The sequence below is a fragment of the Neovison vison genome, chromosome 9 (genome assembly GCF_020171115.1).
Source record: "Neovison vison isolate M4711 chromosome 9, ASM_NN_V1, whole genome shotgun sequence".
Taxonomy (NCBI): domain Eukaryota; kingdom Metazoa; phylum Chordata; class Mammalia; order Carnivora; family Mustelidae; genus Neogale; species Neogale vison.
The window spans coordinates 97,706,025-97,721,937 of NC_058099.1; the positions used below are offsets into that span (position 1 = coordinate 97,706,025).

The window sequence follows — 15,913 nt, forward strand, 5'->3', positions numbered from 1 at the left end:
GCAGATGACCGGACGCCTGGAAAGAGGCTCCGCGTCCGTGGCCATCAGGAAAACCAGGGAAACGCAGTCCACAGTGACCGCCCACCTCCCACCCACCAGGAGGACAGGAAGGGTTTCTAAGAGACGGGGTGATGACAAACACCGCCAGCAAGGAGACGGAGCACGCAGGACCGTCAGACGCTGCTGATGGAATCGCAAAAGTGGGCGGCCGCCGCGGGCAGCAGTAGGGGCAGTTCCTCTGCGGCTACACGGAGTCCCCCAGGACTCAGCCGTGCCGCTCCCAGGCGCATCACCAAGAGAAAGGAGAACGCAGGTGCCCACCTGCATGCGCCGCAGCTTTGTTTCCAGTAACCAAAAAGCAAAGAAACCCCCATGTGCCCACCAGCTGATGAGGGTGTTCCTCAGTGTGTAAGGGAGTGACCACGGACGCTGGCTGCCGTGTGGTTACACCCTGAGAACGTGCACGCCAGAGAGGCCAGCCCCAGAGGACACATCTCGAATGATTCCATTTGTCTGAAATGCCCAGAACGGTGGCATCTGTGGACACTCGGTCCACGCTCGCTGCCTGCTGCCTGGGGGCCACAGAGAGGTGAAGGGGCAGGAGAGAAAGCAGCAGGGCTTCTACAGTTGGGGTGCGGAGATGTTGTACGGCCTTTCAGTACACTAAAATCTCCTGAATTGTGTATGCTTTGAAGGAGTAAATGGTATGTGAATTATATCTCAGTTTTTTTAAAAAGAAATCGTTGAATTAGGCAGACATAAAGTCAAGATGAATTAATCTATCAGTGGACACTCAGGTGCATTTGAGCTTAGGATGCAAGGTTGCCCGTTCGTGTGAGCAGGAGGCAGGCAGGGCGCCCCGGGCCCTTCCCCCCGGGCACTGGGCTGGTAGCCCGGGCGCGTAAACGCAAGGCTGGTTTTCTCCAGTGCTCCCAGAAGTCTGTTCCCTTTGGACCAGCAGCCGGCAACGGCAAAGCAAGTCTCCGGTGTGAAAGGGTGTGACCCCGAGCCAGCGTCCCCATGGCCACCACTGCTGCCAGGCACCAGGGGAGCTCTTGAAGGCACACTGCCAGGCGAGTGGCAAGCGCTGAGTAAACCCCGTGCTGAATCACACTGAGGCCAGGCTTCCGGGGGGGGGAGGCTGACGCCCCGCGTGTGCAGAGCCCCCCCATCGCGCAGCTTGCTCCCAGCTTCCCAACGCCGCCTCCCGTCACACAGAGTCCTACGTGAAACTCTGACCACCGCTGACGTGTGCGCATCTGCCTTAGGAGCTGCGTCCCATGTCCTGTCTCTGTTCTCCGCAGCGCCCCCTGCGCACCGCGGTCTCACCGCGCTCTGCGGGGCTCGATGCCGCCGCCGCCTGCGGGCTCAGCTCTGTGCGCTCTGCCGCGTGCGCGGGTGCGGGAAGCCGGGGCGCGGGAAGCCGGGGCGCTGCCTTGTGTAGGAGGCAGCTCAGCACCCCCAAGGGCTCTCCAGAAACATCCTGGGTGCCCGGCCTCTTCCTGGTGTCCGCGTTTGTACTTGTTTCTGTTTGTTTTTAAACTAGAGGGAGTGTATCTTTTTGTGAACACTTATCTAAGCCCTCCTTTTGCTAGTGAGGAGGCCCCGCCAGGCTGTGAGGTCGGCCCGGGGGCTGAGCCCGCGGTGTGTCTGCCCCGCGGCCCCCACGCCGGAGCCAGCACCCGCCTGGCGCGGCCGCCCCCCAGCCTGGGAGCTGCCCCGCCGCGCTCACGTGTCCCTCTGTGGGGCCCTGCTACAGCTGTTATTAATTTAGAGGAGCTTGAGGTTTAAAAATCAAGCAGCGCTTTCCATTTAGAACACTTAAGTATACATTTTCTCATACACACTGTTTCGCTGAAATCAGAAACTGGCTGTAAGCTTAAACCAGGCCGAGCCCAGCCTTCGGTCAGAACAGCTTGGTGTTTGGACGTGATCGTGCCCCGTCGGCATCTTTCACACGTGGCTCTGGAGCCCTGGCCTCACACCCTGGCAGCAGAGGCCGATCTTCGGGCCGGCCCTTTAGAAGCTGTCCCTACAAGACCTCCTTCTTGGGGCCGATTGGGCTGTGTCCACCGAGCACTTGTGTCCTCAGGAAGGTCCTGTCCTCTGAAGCCCTGGGTTCGGATTCCCACAGCTGTCCCGTGAGGCTCCGTGTGGGACACGGCAGGGCTCGCATCTGCCCTCCGCGTCAGCCCGGATATCCGTTTCTTTACCACGCGCAGCGGGAGGAGGGAGAGAAGACGTGTCTCCGACACTGGCCCCGGAGCCCACCGCAGCCTCCGCTGCTCCCCCCGCAGCCCTGCAGTCCGCTCCCCAGAGAGCAGACCTCGAAGCCAGGTGTGTGTTCACGTGTCAGTTCTGCTGCGAGGAATAGGGTCAGATTTTTCTAGAATATTAGGTAGAGGGGGAAACCAGCCCTCCCTTAGAGTTGCAAGCCTAGAAATCTGTGAAATTCCATTTCATTTCCCTCTTTTAGAAAGAGTGGCAACTCTCGAGTGGCATGCGATCTCGTGAAGCTGGCTTGGTGGAGCGTGCTCCCCGAGACCCCGTTAGCCCAGGCAGCCAGGCACACTTCGCGGGGAGACCGACGCAGAGGTCTCCAGGGGCCCCCAGTGGCTCTGTTCCCGAAGTGCGGATGGGCGGGGGCCATCGGACGGACAGGGTGGGAGTGTCTGCTGCGGCCGGGGCCTGCCGGGGCTGCCGTTTGAAGGGCTTTTAAGGCCAAATGCTAAAGCTGCAGACAAGAGCAGTAAGACAGCACTTACTGTCTTACTGGTCGAGCATCACCCTGGTGAGCTGCAGGGAACCCTGCACAGCACGTGCGACTGGTCTCAGGCCACGCATGCCTTGAGAACAGGGCAGACGGAAGGGCCACCCCAGGGCAGAGAAGGGTCTAGGGAGGCAGCGTGGCCAAAGGCCAGAGAGCCCTGGGGGGCAAACAGGTGCAACCGGGATGAAGCTGGGAGGTAGAGGGTGTGGGCACACGGGGGCTGTGGCACAGTGGAAAGATCTAGAACAGGCAGCACCACTGAGCACAAGCGGCAGGAGTGGGGTGGCCAGGATGCCGCATACTGGGTCTTAGACCACAGAGGGGCTCCTGCAGGAGCGGCTGAGAGGGGCCCTGGCTGCACGCAGGATGGAAATCAAACACTGAGCCAGCGGGAGGATACAGACAGAGCATGTGGAGACGTGGAAAGGAAAGGAGGGAGTCTTGTCTTTGTTCAGGGTCTTGGGGCTTTCTACTGAGGACGGTGGTCTGGTGCACACGTCCCCTCGGGCCTCCAGGAACTGTGAGAACAAAGACGAGGACCCGGGTGCTATTCCTGGGAGCCAAGGGGCCTTGGCGTCGAAGTGTCTAGCACTGGACATCTGGAATACGCATCTGATGGCTTCTAGGCCTTCTCACCTGGTCCTGCCTTAGATGTGGTCTGAGTCCTGGTCCCTTACAAGGAGGGCGGACACCATCTACATTGCGGCCTGTGTCAAATGGGGGTGCAGGTCCTTGCAGGAAAAAGAGCCAAGAGCCAGTTGGGGGGCAGGCCTTCAGCTTCCCTGTCTCGGGGGACCATGATGCCGAACCACCAGTGCACTGCAACCTGACGACTTCACGATGGCTCCTGGCTCCTGTCCCGTCCCTGATTTCTCTGTCCCCACTTCCTCTCCCACAGGAGAAGTACCCAGAAGCCGTGCACCTCCCAGAGGGGGCCGCCTCCAGCTGCATGGTGGTCCACAGCGCCCGCCAGCCCGGGTGAGTGTGCAGGCCCAGCCTCCCCCACACCAGGCAGCTGCTTGCTCTTGCAAACGAGCATTACAAGTGCTAGAAAATGTCAACTCCCTTCCAGACACCTTGATGTGTCTGTGCAGCCCTGGGGAAGAGAGCAGGGAGGGAGGGGACATGGGGCACCGGCCGGTGGTGCTGGGCTCACTGCAGGGATGGAGCGAGCAAGGAGGGGAGGCCGGGAGGAGCTGGGCTCTATGTTGATGGGCTGACCTGGGAAAGGCCGGCGGGCAGTAAGTTCTGGGTGAAGGGAGGACCTCTCTGGGGCCCCGTGCACACACGTGGGAGTCCCCCACACCCCCCCCCCAACGTGAGGCGGCTTCACGGTCTAGGTCAGAGTGCCTGAGGGGCTTTGTTTTCAAACCTCCAAATGGAGCCGTAACTATGTGGACTTCTCAGCCTTGCCTTTGTTACTCCACATTATTTCCAAAATGAGCTTCTGGCAGTGTGTGGAGCTGTACAGTTCATTCATTCTCGGTGGTTCAACTCTGTCAGCTGTACTTCTGCTTTCTTTGGGTCTTGGGCACTTGGGTCATCCATCGTTTTCCATGATTTCTCACACTCCTGTCCATGTCACTGGACACTCGAGGACCCAGGGTTCTGTGGCTGGAAGTGAAATTCCTGGCTCCCATCACTGCCGATGCTGTTCGGTCTACGCTGTCCGTTCAGGCTCCAGGCCGGCTGGTTTTCCGCATCCTGTACGTCACCCGCATGGCCACACCGCCACGTTGTGGGTCCAGAACAGCATCTTGCTGGGTCTTGGGGTCCATTTCCCTCTTCATTCATGTCAGACGTGCTTCGCCGAGCAGACGTGGCACGTATCCATGCCAGACGTCTTCAGGAGCACCTCCTCGGGGAGGGTGACAGGTGCCACACAGGTCACACTTCCCACCTGACTTCATTCAGCACTTAGGAAGGCATCTTACATCTTTCAGGTTCGAGCTGGTCATCGTTTGGAGGGTGCAGATAGATGAAGAAGGGAAGGTTTTGCCAAAGCTGGACCTTCTCCCCAAAGCACCACAGCAAGGTAGGGGCCTGCCAAGGGGGTGGGTGTAAGGACTTACGGTGTCCAACAGGCGCCTGCTGCTGTCTTCTGGTCTTCAGGGCAAGAATCAAAAGGCGAACATCTCAGTGTATTGTTTGTATCGGTTTATCAGTGACCAGAAAGCAGAGGCGAGGAGAGACTGTTCCCTCCCCACGTCCGGTGTGTGGGTCCATCCCCACGGTCACAGCAGTCGTCGGTTGGGGAGGGAGGGTCTCAGTGCGGCGGCTCAGCCAGCCTGCTCTCCCTGCAGCCCTGGAGCTGGACCGGAACCGAGTCCTGGAGACCGCGCCTCGCAGCTTCCGAGCCCTGCTGGGTGTGCTGGGCATCGAAGCCGCTCTCGAGAGCCTGATCAAGTCACTCTGCACGGCGGACTCCAGCTAGTTCCCGGCAAACACGCAGGTGCGTGACCGTCTTCCACAGAGAAACGACACCTTTAGGACACGTTGTCTGTGCAGTTTTAGCACATTCTAGATCATCCATCAGAACGTGGGAAAATAGACAACAGCTACTGCAGTACAAAACGCCAGACCAGCAGCACGTACAGTGCCTGGGGCACCTGGCGGGGTCGGCTGGGGGAGCATGCAACTCTTGACCTCAGGGTCCTGAGTTGAAGCCCCACACTGGGGGTACAGAATACTAAGTAATAATAAACTTTCTCAAAAGTTAAGATTATTATTTTTCCTATATTTCCCTATTATTATTTTAAAAATAATAATAGGAATGTCCATCCTTAGATTTAGGGGAGCAGCTGGTCCTACCTCTCACCAAGTCTGAGGATGGAAGCGCCCTGGAGGTCAGCCCCCCCTTGCCATCCAAGGGCCCCCACTCCTTGACATTCCTGATGCCCAGGGTGATGCACCTACCTTGCCACCCTGCCCTACAGAGTAGAACTCACTCTTCTTGGTCTTGACATCAAAGTGCAGCAGTCAGCTTTAAAAACGCAGTGTCACAGACTTGCCAACCCCCGCACCCCGTCCCCCAGGAAGCACTGGCCTCAGCCGTCCCATTTTAAAAGGTTAGAATCGGTAGGGGCCGCACTGGAGTGTGAGGCGGAGACCACACAGGGCAGGACCTCGTCGGTCGCCACGTAGATGCTGGTGGTTTCAGCCAGGACGGGCCTCAGAGGGGGCCCAACCCCCCTCCTTGCGAGGCCGGGGTGCTGTGCACACTCGCCCTCACACAGGCCAGCAACAAGGAGCTACCTCAGGCCAAAACAACAGAGATGCTTCTGTCCACACATGTCCCTGCAAGGGGTGTCTCCACAGCCCCCCAACTCCCACAGGTGAGACACGTGTCATTTGAGTATCTTTCTGAACCTCTGAGGGAAGAAGTAAACGTTAGGACAAAGCTGAATAAATTCTAGGAGAGCTGGCTTGATTCAAACAAGTATAATTCTCAAGTTATCACAAAATTCCCCACAAAAATTTACAATCAGCAAAATATTCTTATTTTTCACGTAGCATTTTCATACAATACCGTGGTTTTGCTATTATAATCTTATGTTACAATAAACCTTCATTAGTCCCTCAAAACGATGATATAAATAATCTGTACAACCCACCATGGAGTAAAAAACCAAAGCCAAGATTCCCCACAGTTTTCTTAGCAGCCGGGCACACTACGGTGACCCCAACAAGAACCCTCGGTGCCAGCCAGGAGTCGCTCATCGCTGCCGGAGCAGGGCTGGCGGCCCCCCCGAAGCACCGGCTGCGAGGCGCGCCGCCCCCCGCTCCCCTCCCGTCAGAGAAAGCGCTCGTGAGTGGTGGCCACCCCGGACCGGAGTCCCACGCTCCCTGAAGACCCTGTGCAGAGCAGTGGCCGTGGCACCTCCAAAGAGGCGCCAAGTCCACGCCGCTCAGGACCCTCAGCCGCACCAGCCCCGCATCCCTCTGTGCGGCAGAGCCCACGAGGCCTGTGCTGACCGGGGGCTCGGCTCGCTCGGACAAAGCGACTCCATAACTCAGCTGGGAAAGTTCCAGTAGTATCCATGTTTTCTTTCAAGACCAACTGTAAGATGTACGCGACAATTCAAGTTTTCTATGTTAGAGTCTGGTGGCAGGAGATCCAAACCTTGGGTCTTAAGGCGAGTAGACATCAGCCCTGTGGGGAGGAGGAGCGGCCCAGAGCAGAAGGTGTGGGGACACCACACGCAGCAGCGCTCAGGTCTGACACTCGTCCTTGAAGGTGTTTCTGCGGCCCTTCCATGCGGGGTCACCCAGACACAGCCCCACCTGGCCAGGTGGTTAAAAAGCAAAAACACTCACAGCCTAAGGTCACCCAACACAACAGAAAACCGCTCTCGCTCAGCCTGCACATTCTGTGTTCAAGTTCTGAAGACCCCGCAGGAAGCGCCTAGACCGTGTGGAGAACTAACGTGCAGTCCTCCCTCTCCTTGTACCTGGTCGGCATCACGGCTGCGTCTTTGGCGAGTACAGTCTTTGAGTAGAAGTTGACTATCTTGCCGTCCAGTTTGTACTGGTGAGGAATGCTCTCGTAGGGCTTGAGGTCGAGGTCCAGCACGGACACGGAGAAAGCAAACCTGGATCTCGACGAAGGGACCACAGGCCTCTGCTCGGAGCTGGAAGCGGAAGAGCAGCTTCAGGACACATGAACCCCAAATCCTCACCCCGTTCGGGAGACGCACCCCGCCTATGCCTGCCGTGACCACCCCCGCTACCGCACAGACAGGAGGGCTAGCGGGTGAACCCCCGGTCCCAGGGGCCCCTGACCGGGACTCAGCAGTCACTACCCCAAGAGAAAGGAGAAGGTCAACCCGGCCTTTCCTCAAGCCAATGGAGCAGACTTCCCTCCCCCGCCTCTTCCCACATGCGGTGCGAAGCCCATGTTCCCTGGGGCGCTTCATGTTAGGAGAGCGCGCTCTGATTTCATGCTCTAGTCTCAAATCTCATCTGCAGGGCTCAATGTTTTGTTTCTAAGGCTTAGTTTTGTGGGTTTTCTAAACATCAGAAGTAGTCGTGCTTTTAACAGAAGATGAACAATTATTTATATTAAAACCAACCACTCTGAGGCTAATTCTGAATTTTGTACTCAAATTGCGGTGCCATCCACCCGAGGGCTCAGCTCTCCGAGTGCTCGGGAATATTCTGCATCCAGCAATGCCTAAATATAGAAGAGCTCGGTTTAGCCCAAGAGAAATTCTAGTTTCCCACACTTACTACGCTTGAAGGTTTAGAAAACGTCCCGAAACAACACGAATTTCGAAACTCCTGCCTGGGAGGGGAAGACCAATGAACACACTCCTATTCTGACAAAGCTCAGCAAGGCCGAGCCTCTCGCTTAAGTCCTGTCCCGAAACACCCTCTGTCGGGCAAGGGCAGCCGTGGCTCAGCTGCTGGGCGGAAGCTACTCCCTCCCAAACGGCAGGTCCCGCTTCGAAGGCCTGAGCTCCAGGCAGCGGGGCCCGGACAGCACCTCTCGGGCCCCCAGCAGGTTTCCCACGACCGAGCCAGCACCTGACAAGGTGACGCACACACAGACAGGCATCGCCGTACACGGGCTGCCTGTGTCTGTGTGTCCAGCACAAGTTCCGGGGAGCCCAGGGCGCAGCTCCAGTGCCAAAACGCTCCTGCGCTGCGCCCCGGGACTCCTGGGACAGGCGTCCCCACCCGCCCGCGTCTGCCAACCAGCCGGCCCGCCCTGCACATTCCCGCACATTCCTGCGTGCGTGCCTGCTTGAGGAAGGGCGGCGGGTGACAGCCGCATGCTTCTGTCATCAGACAAGGTGGCTCAGTCCAGTGAACGCGCACTGCAGCCACATCCTCCCGGGATCCCAGGGGTCCTCGTCTAAACAGAACAACCTTTTCGGATTTCAGCTACACCCTAGGAACATCCCTCCTCGTTTCCTGTCCGCTCCATGCCTGCCAGGGAGTAGCAGTCCTGGGAATGTTTAGTTCAAAAGCATCTGAGAAATGGGTGGCCGGCAGCCAACGATAAGGTCATCTTGACCCGGGAACACAAGTCAGAAGAATGTGGAACATTCCACAAACACTGGGTTTGGACTCTGCGCATCAGTGCTGAAGATGCCGTCTAATTAGCAAGAGAAGATTATCATGCTCATCCTGACTTCCTAAAAAAAGGCAGAGGAGGGGACCGGACAAGGAGAACAATGTCCCGGGAGCGCTGCTGCCCACAGGAAGCTCGACAGGGAACGTGCTGTCCCACAGGCCTGGAAGGGCCGCAAAGGCTGCTGTATCGGGACCTCGTGGGGGATATGCAGCTTCTCAGGCCTCCAAGCATCAGTCAGCACATGGCACCTGGAGAAAAAGGAATTTGTGCCACAGGATCCAAGCTGCTTCTAAGTCTTTGGAGTATTTTCTTAGAAAACGATAGTAATCTCTAACAGGACAATCTTAAGATATGCTCGGTAAATGTCTTTCCACCCAAATCACAAGCTTCAAGAGAGCGGCAGGAGTTAGCAAGCCATGGTGGGTTACGAGGTGTCACAGAGCCCACAGACATCAGCCGGGCAGCAGAAGTGGCCTGCCAGGGTGCCGTAAGCGAGGGACACGAGCGCGGGACGCAGCAGGCCGCTCACCTTGTGTCCTGCAGGCAGGGCGAGAGCGCGATCATGATGGAGCAGTCCTTCGCAGTCATGGCCACGCGGTACTGCTGAACCTACGGCGGGACGGGGAGGTCAGCACCGGGGCCGCACCCCCACCACCCGCACCCGGCACCCGGCACCTGGCACGGTCCAGAAATCGGCTGCAGGTCCGGGGTTAAGTGAGGAAGCCCCCAGCCAGCCCGCCCTGCAGGTAGCACGCGGGGCCCGACTCCGAACACCAGGATGCGGGCTTGTCTTCAGCAAGGCAGCCAGTCTGCCAGCTTGGAAGTCTGCTACCTGGGCCGCTGGGGTGCTAGGCAGCCTGACGGTGCTGAGCCAGCTCTGTGCCACACACGCCCAGCGCGGCCTGCTCAGGTCACACCACCAGCACGAACGATGCTGCGGGCGGAGGGCTGCCAGGCTCGGTGTGAACGCCCTTCACCCCCCGAGTGACCCACAGCCGGCCCGCTCGACAAGACCTGTGACAGCAAGGCTGGGTTCAAACCCAGGCACTGTGGCTCTCAACACTGGGCTGGACCACAAACTCACACCGGCCTACAACCATGTCTGCCAGGGCCGCTGGCGCGAACCACACACAGCGTGCTCTGGGGACCCAACTCGTGAGGCCGTGTGTGCCCACCTACATGGCAGACACGTAGGTTCTGGAAAGCATCACCTCAGCATAGTCTGGGGCATTTACCCCGCCACCCTTTGCTGTCTCACATTATTATCTGAGTTTTTTAGACTGAATAGCTCTCACTTTCACAAAAATAATCATAAAAAAGGAAATGGGCCTTACAGGCTGTCACTGGCCTCAACGCCATGTGCTGAATGATCAGTCTCACCTTCCGTCTGAGTCCTACCCGCGAAAACATCCAGTTCCCTGCGCACAACCATGCAGGGCACTTCAGGCCGGATGATGGCTTTTTTGGGGCCTACAAAACCTCTTCTATACTTGGTTCATTTGGCTACGAAATCAGGTTATTTCACAAAACATACAAAAAATTCAGTCCAAACGAATTAAAGAGATAAGCGTTTTTAAAAAGGATAAAATAAGGCAAGCCAGAAAAGACGATCAGATCCGAATTCCCAAAGAGGAAGTGTCTGCAGAACACTGTCCTAGGAGCAGTGTGGAAGATGGAGATGGGCAGCAACCACAGACGACCGGCGCCAAGGCGTCGAGGGCTAGATCCGTTCGGGGGCGGGAGCCACAGGATGGCAGCAGCCCCAGGATGGCAGCCTTCTGGGACCTGGAGCCCTGCTTCAAAGAGGTCGCTCACGAAACCTGGGGTCAGAGAACCCTAACTTGCTAGGGTTTCCCTGGCCCCCAGCAGAAACAAACCCAAGATCCTCTCTGAAAGAGGACATTATCCTAAGCCTTGCATTATTTCTAAAATAATTATAAAATGTAGTGATTGACAAACAAGTTAAAATATCCAGGTATAATAGAACATGACCTGCGTGAACACCTCCAGGAAACCCCAGGCCCAGGCCAGCAGAGGCACACACGGACGCAGCCACTAGAGGTGCCAGACGGACCTGCTGCTCTGTCCAAAAGATGAAAGACAAAATCAAGAACTTGAGAGGAAAGCAGGGGCCCCTGGGTGGCTCAGTGGGTTAAAGCCTCTGCCTGTGGCTCGGGTCATGATCCCAGGGTCCTGAGATCGAGCCCCGCATTGGGCTCTCTGCTCAGCGGGGAGCCTGCTTCCTCCTCTCTCTCTCTCTGCCTGCCTCTATGTCTACTTGTAATCTCTGTCAAATAAAATAAATAAAATCTTAAAAAAAAAAAAAAGAACTTGAGAGGAAAGCTAGAAGATATAAAAATGAACCATATGTAAATTCTAGAGCTAAAAAAATACAAAAACCAATTATTAAGAATGCAAGAGATAGTTTTAACAGATTAGACAAAACTCAAGAGACTTGCTACAACGGAAGACAGGTCCAAGTAAAAAATATCCAGAATGAGGCATGGAAAGTAAGACAGCTGGAAAATACCAAGGGAACGGGCAGAAATCACATCTGAAGATGTTAAGGCCAAATATATTCCAAAACTGAGGAAAGACATCAAGCCACAGACTGAAGAACGACTCCAAAGAAACACAATCAGTTATACACATCACCAAACACTTAAGAATGAGTCACCAGCAGACCAACACAAAGGAAACGTTAAAGGTTACCTTCAGACAACAAGATCATTCCAGACACCAGCTCCAGGACGCAGGGCAGGATGAAAAGCAACCCAAGAGAAGCAACTGTGGGTCAAAGAACACTGACCTATGTAATAACATCTCCTTGAGTTTAAAACAACGGAATTCAGGGGCGCCTGGGGGGCTCAGTAGGTTAAGCCGCTGCCTTCGGCTCAGGTCATGATCTCGGGGTTCTGGGATCGAGTCCCGCATCGGGCTCTCTGCTCAGCAGGGAGCCTGCTTCCCTCTCTCTCTCTCTCTGCCCGCCTCTCCATCTACTTGTGATTTCTCTCTGTCAAATAAATAAATAAAATCTTTAAAAAATAAAACAAACAACGGAATTCACAGCAACAGGATTTAAGTCAAGATGAAGAGTAAAACATACTCTGAGAATTTTGCACCGTCCAAAAAGAGAGTGAAGGTACTAGACATTAGACTTTTGTAAGTCCACTACTTGCTGCAAAGGTTAGGATAACGACTAAGAGAAAAAAGCAAAAGACTGTAGATTCCAACAGAGTGAGGAAATGGAATGATTAAAAAAATTACCCAAAGGATTCTAAAAGAGGAGAGGACGAGAAACCTACCAAAACAGGTGATAAAGGATTACACCCAAGTATATGTTCACAAACCAGCAGAAAGGATAGAAAACCAAACCATAAATGCAAAGACCAAAGACTAAAAACAAAGGAACAGAAAAGATACGCAGGGCAACTGCTAACCAAAAGAACCTACAGACGTTACACTAGGGTCACACAAAGGAAACTTAAGGTAATACCAGACATAAACACAGTAAAAATTATAAATGACACTTGAAAATGAAAATTTTGATTTACCAGGAAAGTGTAACAATTTTAAGGCACCTTACAATATAGCCTCAAAACAAATAACAAACAGAAAATTCCACAATTATTATGTAAAACTTCAAAACATCCTTCTTTTGAACGAAGCAGACAGTAAAATACGGTGATAGAAGTTCTGAACACAATTAACCTGACCTAATGGGAAGTTATAAAACACTGCACCCAACAATTTAAGAAGACACCTTCGTTTTTTAAAGTATGCACAGAAGCATATTTCAAATAAATTGATCTATAAAAGCAAATCATAATACATTTCAAAGGATCAAAAGCCAATCTTAACAAATTTCCAAAGGACCATATGGACTGTGTGTTCTCTCACCATAATGCAATGTTGCTAGTAATCCATACAAAAAAGATAATAAGAATCTCCATGTGTTTGGTAATTAATTCCTTCTAAATACTTACGTGGGTCAAAGGAGAAATCTTAATAGTAATCAGAGCATATATTTTAAATGAATGGTGCTGAAAATATAGCTTGTAGAATGAAGCTAAAAAAATGTTTACAAAAAAAATAGTGTTAAATACACATTTTAGAAAAAAGTCTAAAACTTAATTAGATAAGCATATCAGAAGTTATAAGAAGAACAAATAATCCAAAGAAAGGAAAACAATGTAGAAATTACCAAAATAGGAAAGAATCACTCAGTATACTAAAGGATCCACGTTAATTTTTATAAAACTAACAAAAATGATAAACTCTTTGTAGTATGGATTAAAAAAAAGAAACAGCAGACATCAGGAATAAAAGAGCATTTTCAGATCTTATAGAACATTAAAAGAATATAATCAAAAAACTATATGCAAAAATTTTGAAAATTTTAGATGAGACAAATTTCTAGAAAGATATGCTACTAAAATTGACAAAAGAAGAAGAAAATCTGAAACTGAGATCCCAATTTAAAATTTTTCTTCAAAGACAATGATTGGCCCAAATGGTTTTACCTGTGGTTCTACAAAACATTTAAGGAAAAAAATAATACAATTCTTACTTCACCTCTTCCAGAGAACCAGAAAATGAGCAAATATTCTTCAAATGTTTTAGGAGGCAGGCATACCCTTCATACCAAGGCCTAACAAAGACATTACAAAAAACTCACATCACTCATAAACATATATGCAGAAGAAACCCTAAACAAAATACTAGCAAACCAAATATATAAAAGTAATAAATTACTGTAAAAATTGTACCATTAACCACATTAACAGAAAATAAAGAAGTCCTCTGATCATCTATTAAAAACAGAAAAAGCATCGATAAAATTCAACAATCTGCTGCTGAGAAAAACTTTTAACGAATTAGGAATAGAATGGAACATCCTTAGTTTTTAACTTATTTATTTAAAAAATAAATAAAACACCCCCCCCCAAAAAAAAAAACCTACAACACACAATGTACTTAGTGGTAAAGTGGGTTCTCGGAGAATGGGAACAAAGACTGGAACTCCCACTGTCACAAACTATATGCAGCACAACAAAATAAGTAAAAGGCCTAAGAAAAAGAAAGTAAAAAAAAAGTAAAAAAAAAAAAAAAGAAAAGTAAAAGAAAGCAAAAAAACAGATTTGTAGACAGTATGATTCCATACGACGAAAATCTAAAAGCTGTAAGTGAATAGTCAGAATCAGTGAGTGTAGGGCACCTGCGTGGCCCCGTCGGTTAAGAGGCTGACTCGGGCTCAGGTCCTGCATCGGGCTCCCCACTCAGTGGCTAGTACACTTCCTCTCCCGCTGCGCCCCACCAATGCTTTCTCTCTCAAATAAATAAAAATCTTTTAAGAAAACAGAATCACTGAGTTTAGCAAGGTTGACACATATAAAGTCAAATACAAAAATCAACTGCAGGGACACGTGGGTGGCTCAGTCAGTTAAGTGTCTGTCTTTGGCTCAGGTCATGATCCCGGGGTTCTGGGACGGAGTCCCACATTGGTCTCCTTGCTCAGCAAGGAGCCTGCTTCTCCCAGTCTGACCCTTCCCTGCTTGTGCTCTTACACTGGGTCTCTGACAAATAAATAAAATAAAGCCAACACTATAGTCACCAGAATGATTTAAAATTAAAAGACCCACAAGCAAGTGGTAGAGAGGATGAGGAGCAATAGGAAAGACTCTAGCCAGTTACAGGGAATATAAGTAGGCAACTGTTTCGCAATGTCTCCTAAAGTTAATATGCTCATATCTCTGGCCCAAAAATTCCCCTCCTGGGAATATTTCCAAGAGAAATGTGTGACATGTCCAGCAAGATATCTGCGTAAGAATGTTTACAGCAGCTTTATTCGTAACAGCCTGAAACAGGGAAGAACCCAAATGTCCATCAACAGTAAATGGATAAATTGTGGTACATCTGTTCAAGGGACTGCTGTAAAGCAATGCATGTATGGAAATGCATGCAATAACGTGACAATCTCATAAACAGTATAGAGTTTTTTCTTCTTAAAAAAACAACAGATTCTGGGGCGCCAGGGTGGCTCAGTGGGTTAAGCCTCTGCCTTTGGCTCAGGTCATGATCCCAGGGTTTTGGACTGAGCCCCGCATCGGGCTCCCTGCTCAGCGGGAAGCCTGCTTCTCCCTCTCCCACTCTCCCTGCTTGTGTTCCCTCTCTCACTGTGTCTCTTTCAAATAAATAAAATTAAAAAAAAACAAAAAAACAAGTGGTTGAAATTAGAAGCTTAGAAAATTAAAATAAAATTCCAAATACTGATTAATATATAGTGTTTTGGGGGGCATGGGGGAAAGGGGCCCTCAACTTTGCAAGAAGGAATGTAAACTGGCAAAATCTTTTTGAAAGGGTAAAACTGACAGAATCTATCAGTCAACTCAGCAATTTCATTTCCCGTAATCTACCTTCAGATATGCCTAGGTGCACTAGAATTGGGAGTACAAAATTGTCAACATTATTTTTAACAGTAACAAATTAAAAACAACACCCAAATAAATGATCATGATATGCCCATACTAAAGAGAATGACACTTTCAGGGGGTATGGAGGACTTCCAAGGGCCCTACTACAAAACAACTAAATCCCTGTTAACATACCTTTCAGTGCACTGTGGAGCTTGTAGGAGATAACAGAAACACTCACTCAATCCCTTCTTAGCAGTCGCCCTAAAAGATCCAAACTAGGGTTCGGAGCCAGAAGCAAATGAGAAGGCTGAGCTGTTCTACAGGCGGCTATCCGTGGAAGCACTGTTTCCAGGAAAAAAGCCACAGAGTACACGGGTCCAAACTGAGATTTCTCCCTTAAGCCAAGAATCTTCTCTGGAGGAAGGCATCCCCCATTTAGGTCCCCAGGAGTCCCACAGACTAAAGAGCAAACATACAAGCTCAAAATCAACTGTTAAAAACATAAGCAGACAACACAGCACTGATGAATCACCCAAATTAACAAGGAATTTTTTTTACCTCTAAGGTGCTATGTATCTGATATCAGATAAAGAATATAAAATAACTTTGGGGGCACCTGGGTGGCTCAGTGGGTTAAGCTGCTGCCTT

At 51.4% G+C, this 15,913-nt stretch overlaps 2 protein-coding genes across 4 annotated transcripts in view; one reads left to right on the forward strand and one right to left on the reverse strand.

The window, feature by feature from the left end:
* The window catches only part of LOC122917773 (centromere protein P), a 237,441-nt gene extending 231,308 nt beyond the window's left edge, over window positions 1–6,133 (forward strand). Inside the window, exons 6-8 of the mRNA XM_044266043.1 lie at window positions 3,669–3,748; window positions 4,714–4,805; window positions 5,074–6,133. Of these exons, the coding sequence (XP_044121978.1) occupies window positions 3,669–3,748; window positions 4,714–4,805; window positions 5,074–5,204 (303 nt within the window). The 3' untranslated portion in view covers window positions 5,205–6,133. The remainder of the gene's footprint in view (window positions 1–3,668; window positions 3,749–4,713; window positions 4,806–5,073) is intronic.
* Window positions 6,134–6,196: 63 nt separating this feature from the next.
* IPPK (inositol-pentakisphosphate 2-kinase) overlaps window positions 6,197–15,913 on the reverse strand; it is a 45,944-nt gene continuing 36,227 nt past the window's right edge. For 2 of the 3 annotated variants that reach the window (XM_044266033.1, XM_044266034.1), the window contains 2 exons: window positions 9,379–9,458; window positions 6,197–7,401 (listed from right to left, as the gene is read on the reverse strand). In XM_044266033.1, coding sequence (XP_044121968.1) covers window positions 7,176–7,401; window positions 9,379–9,458 — 306 coding nt within the window. In that variant the 3' untranslated portion in view covers window positions 6,197–7,175. Of the gene's footprint in view, window positions 7,402–9,378; window positions 9,459–13,314; window positions 13,501–15,913 lie in introns of those variants that run through there. The other variant, XM_044266035.1, reaches the window with a different exon arrangement.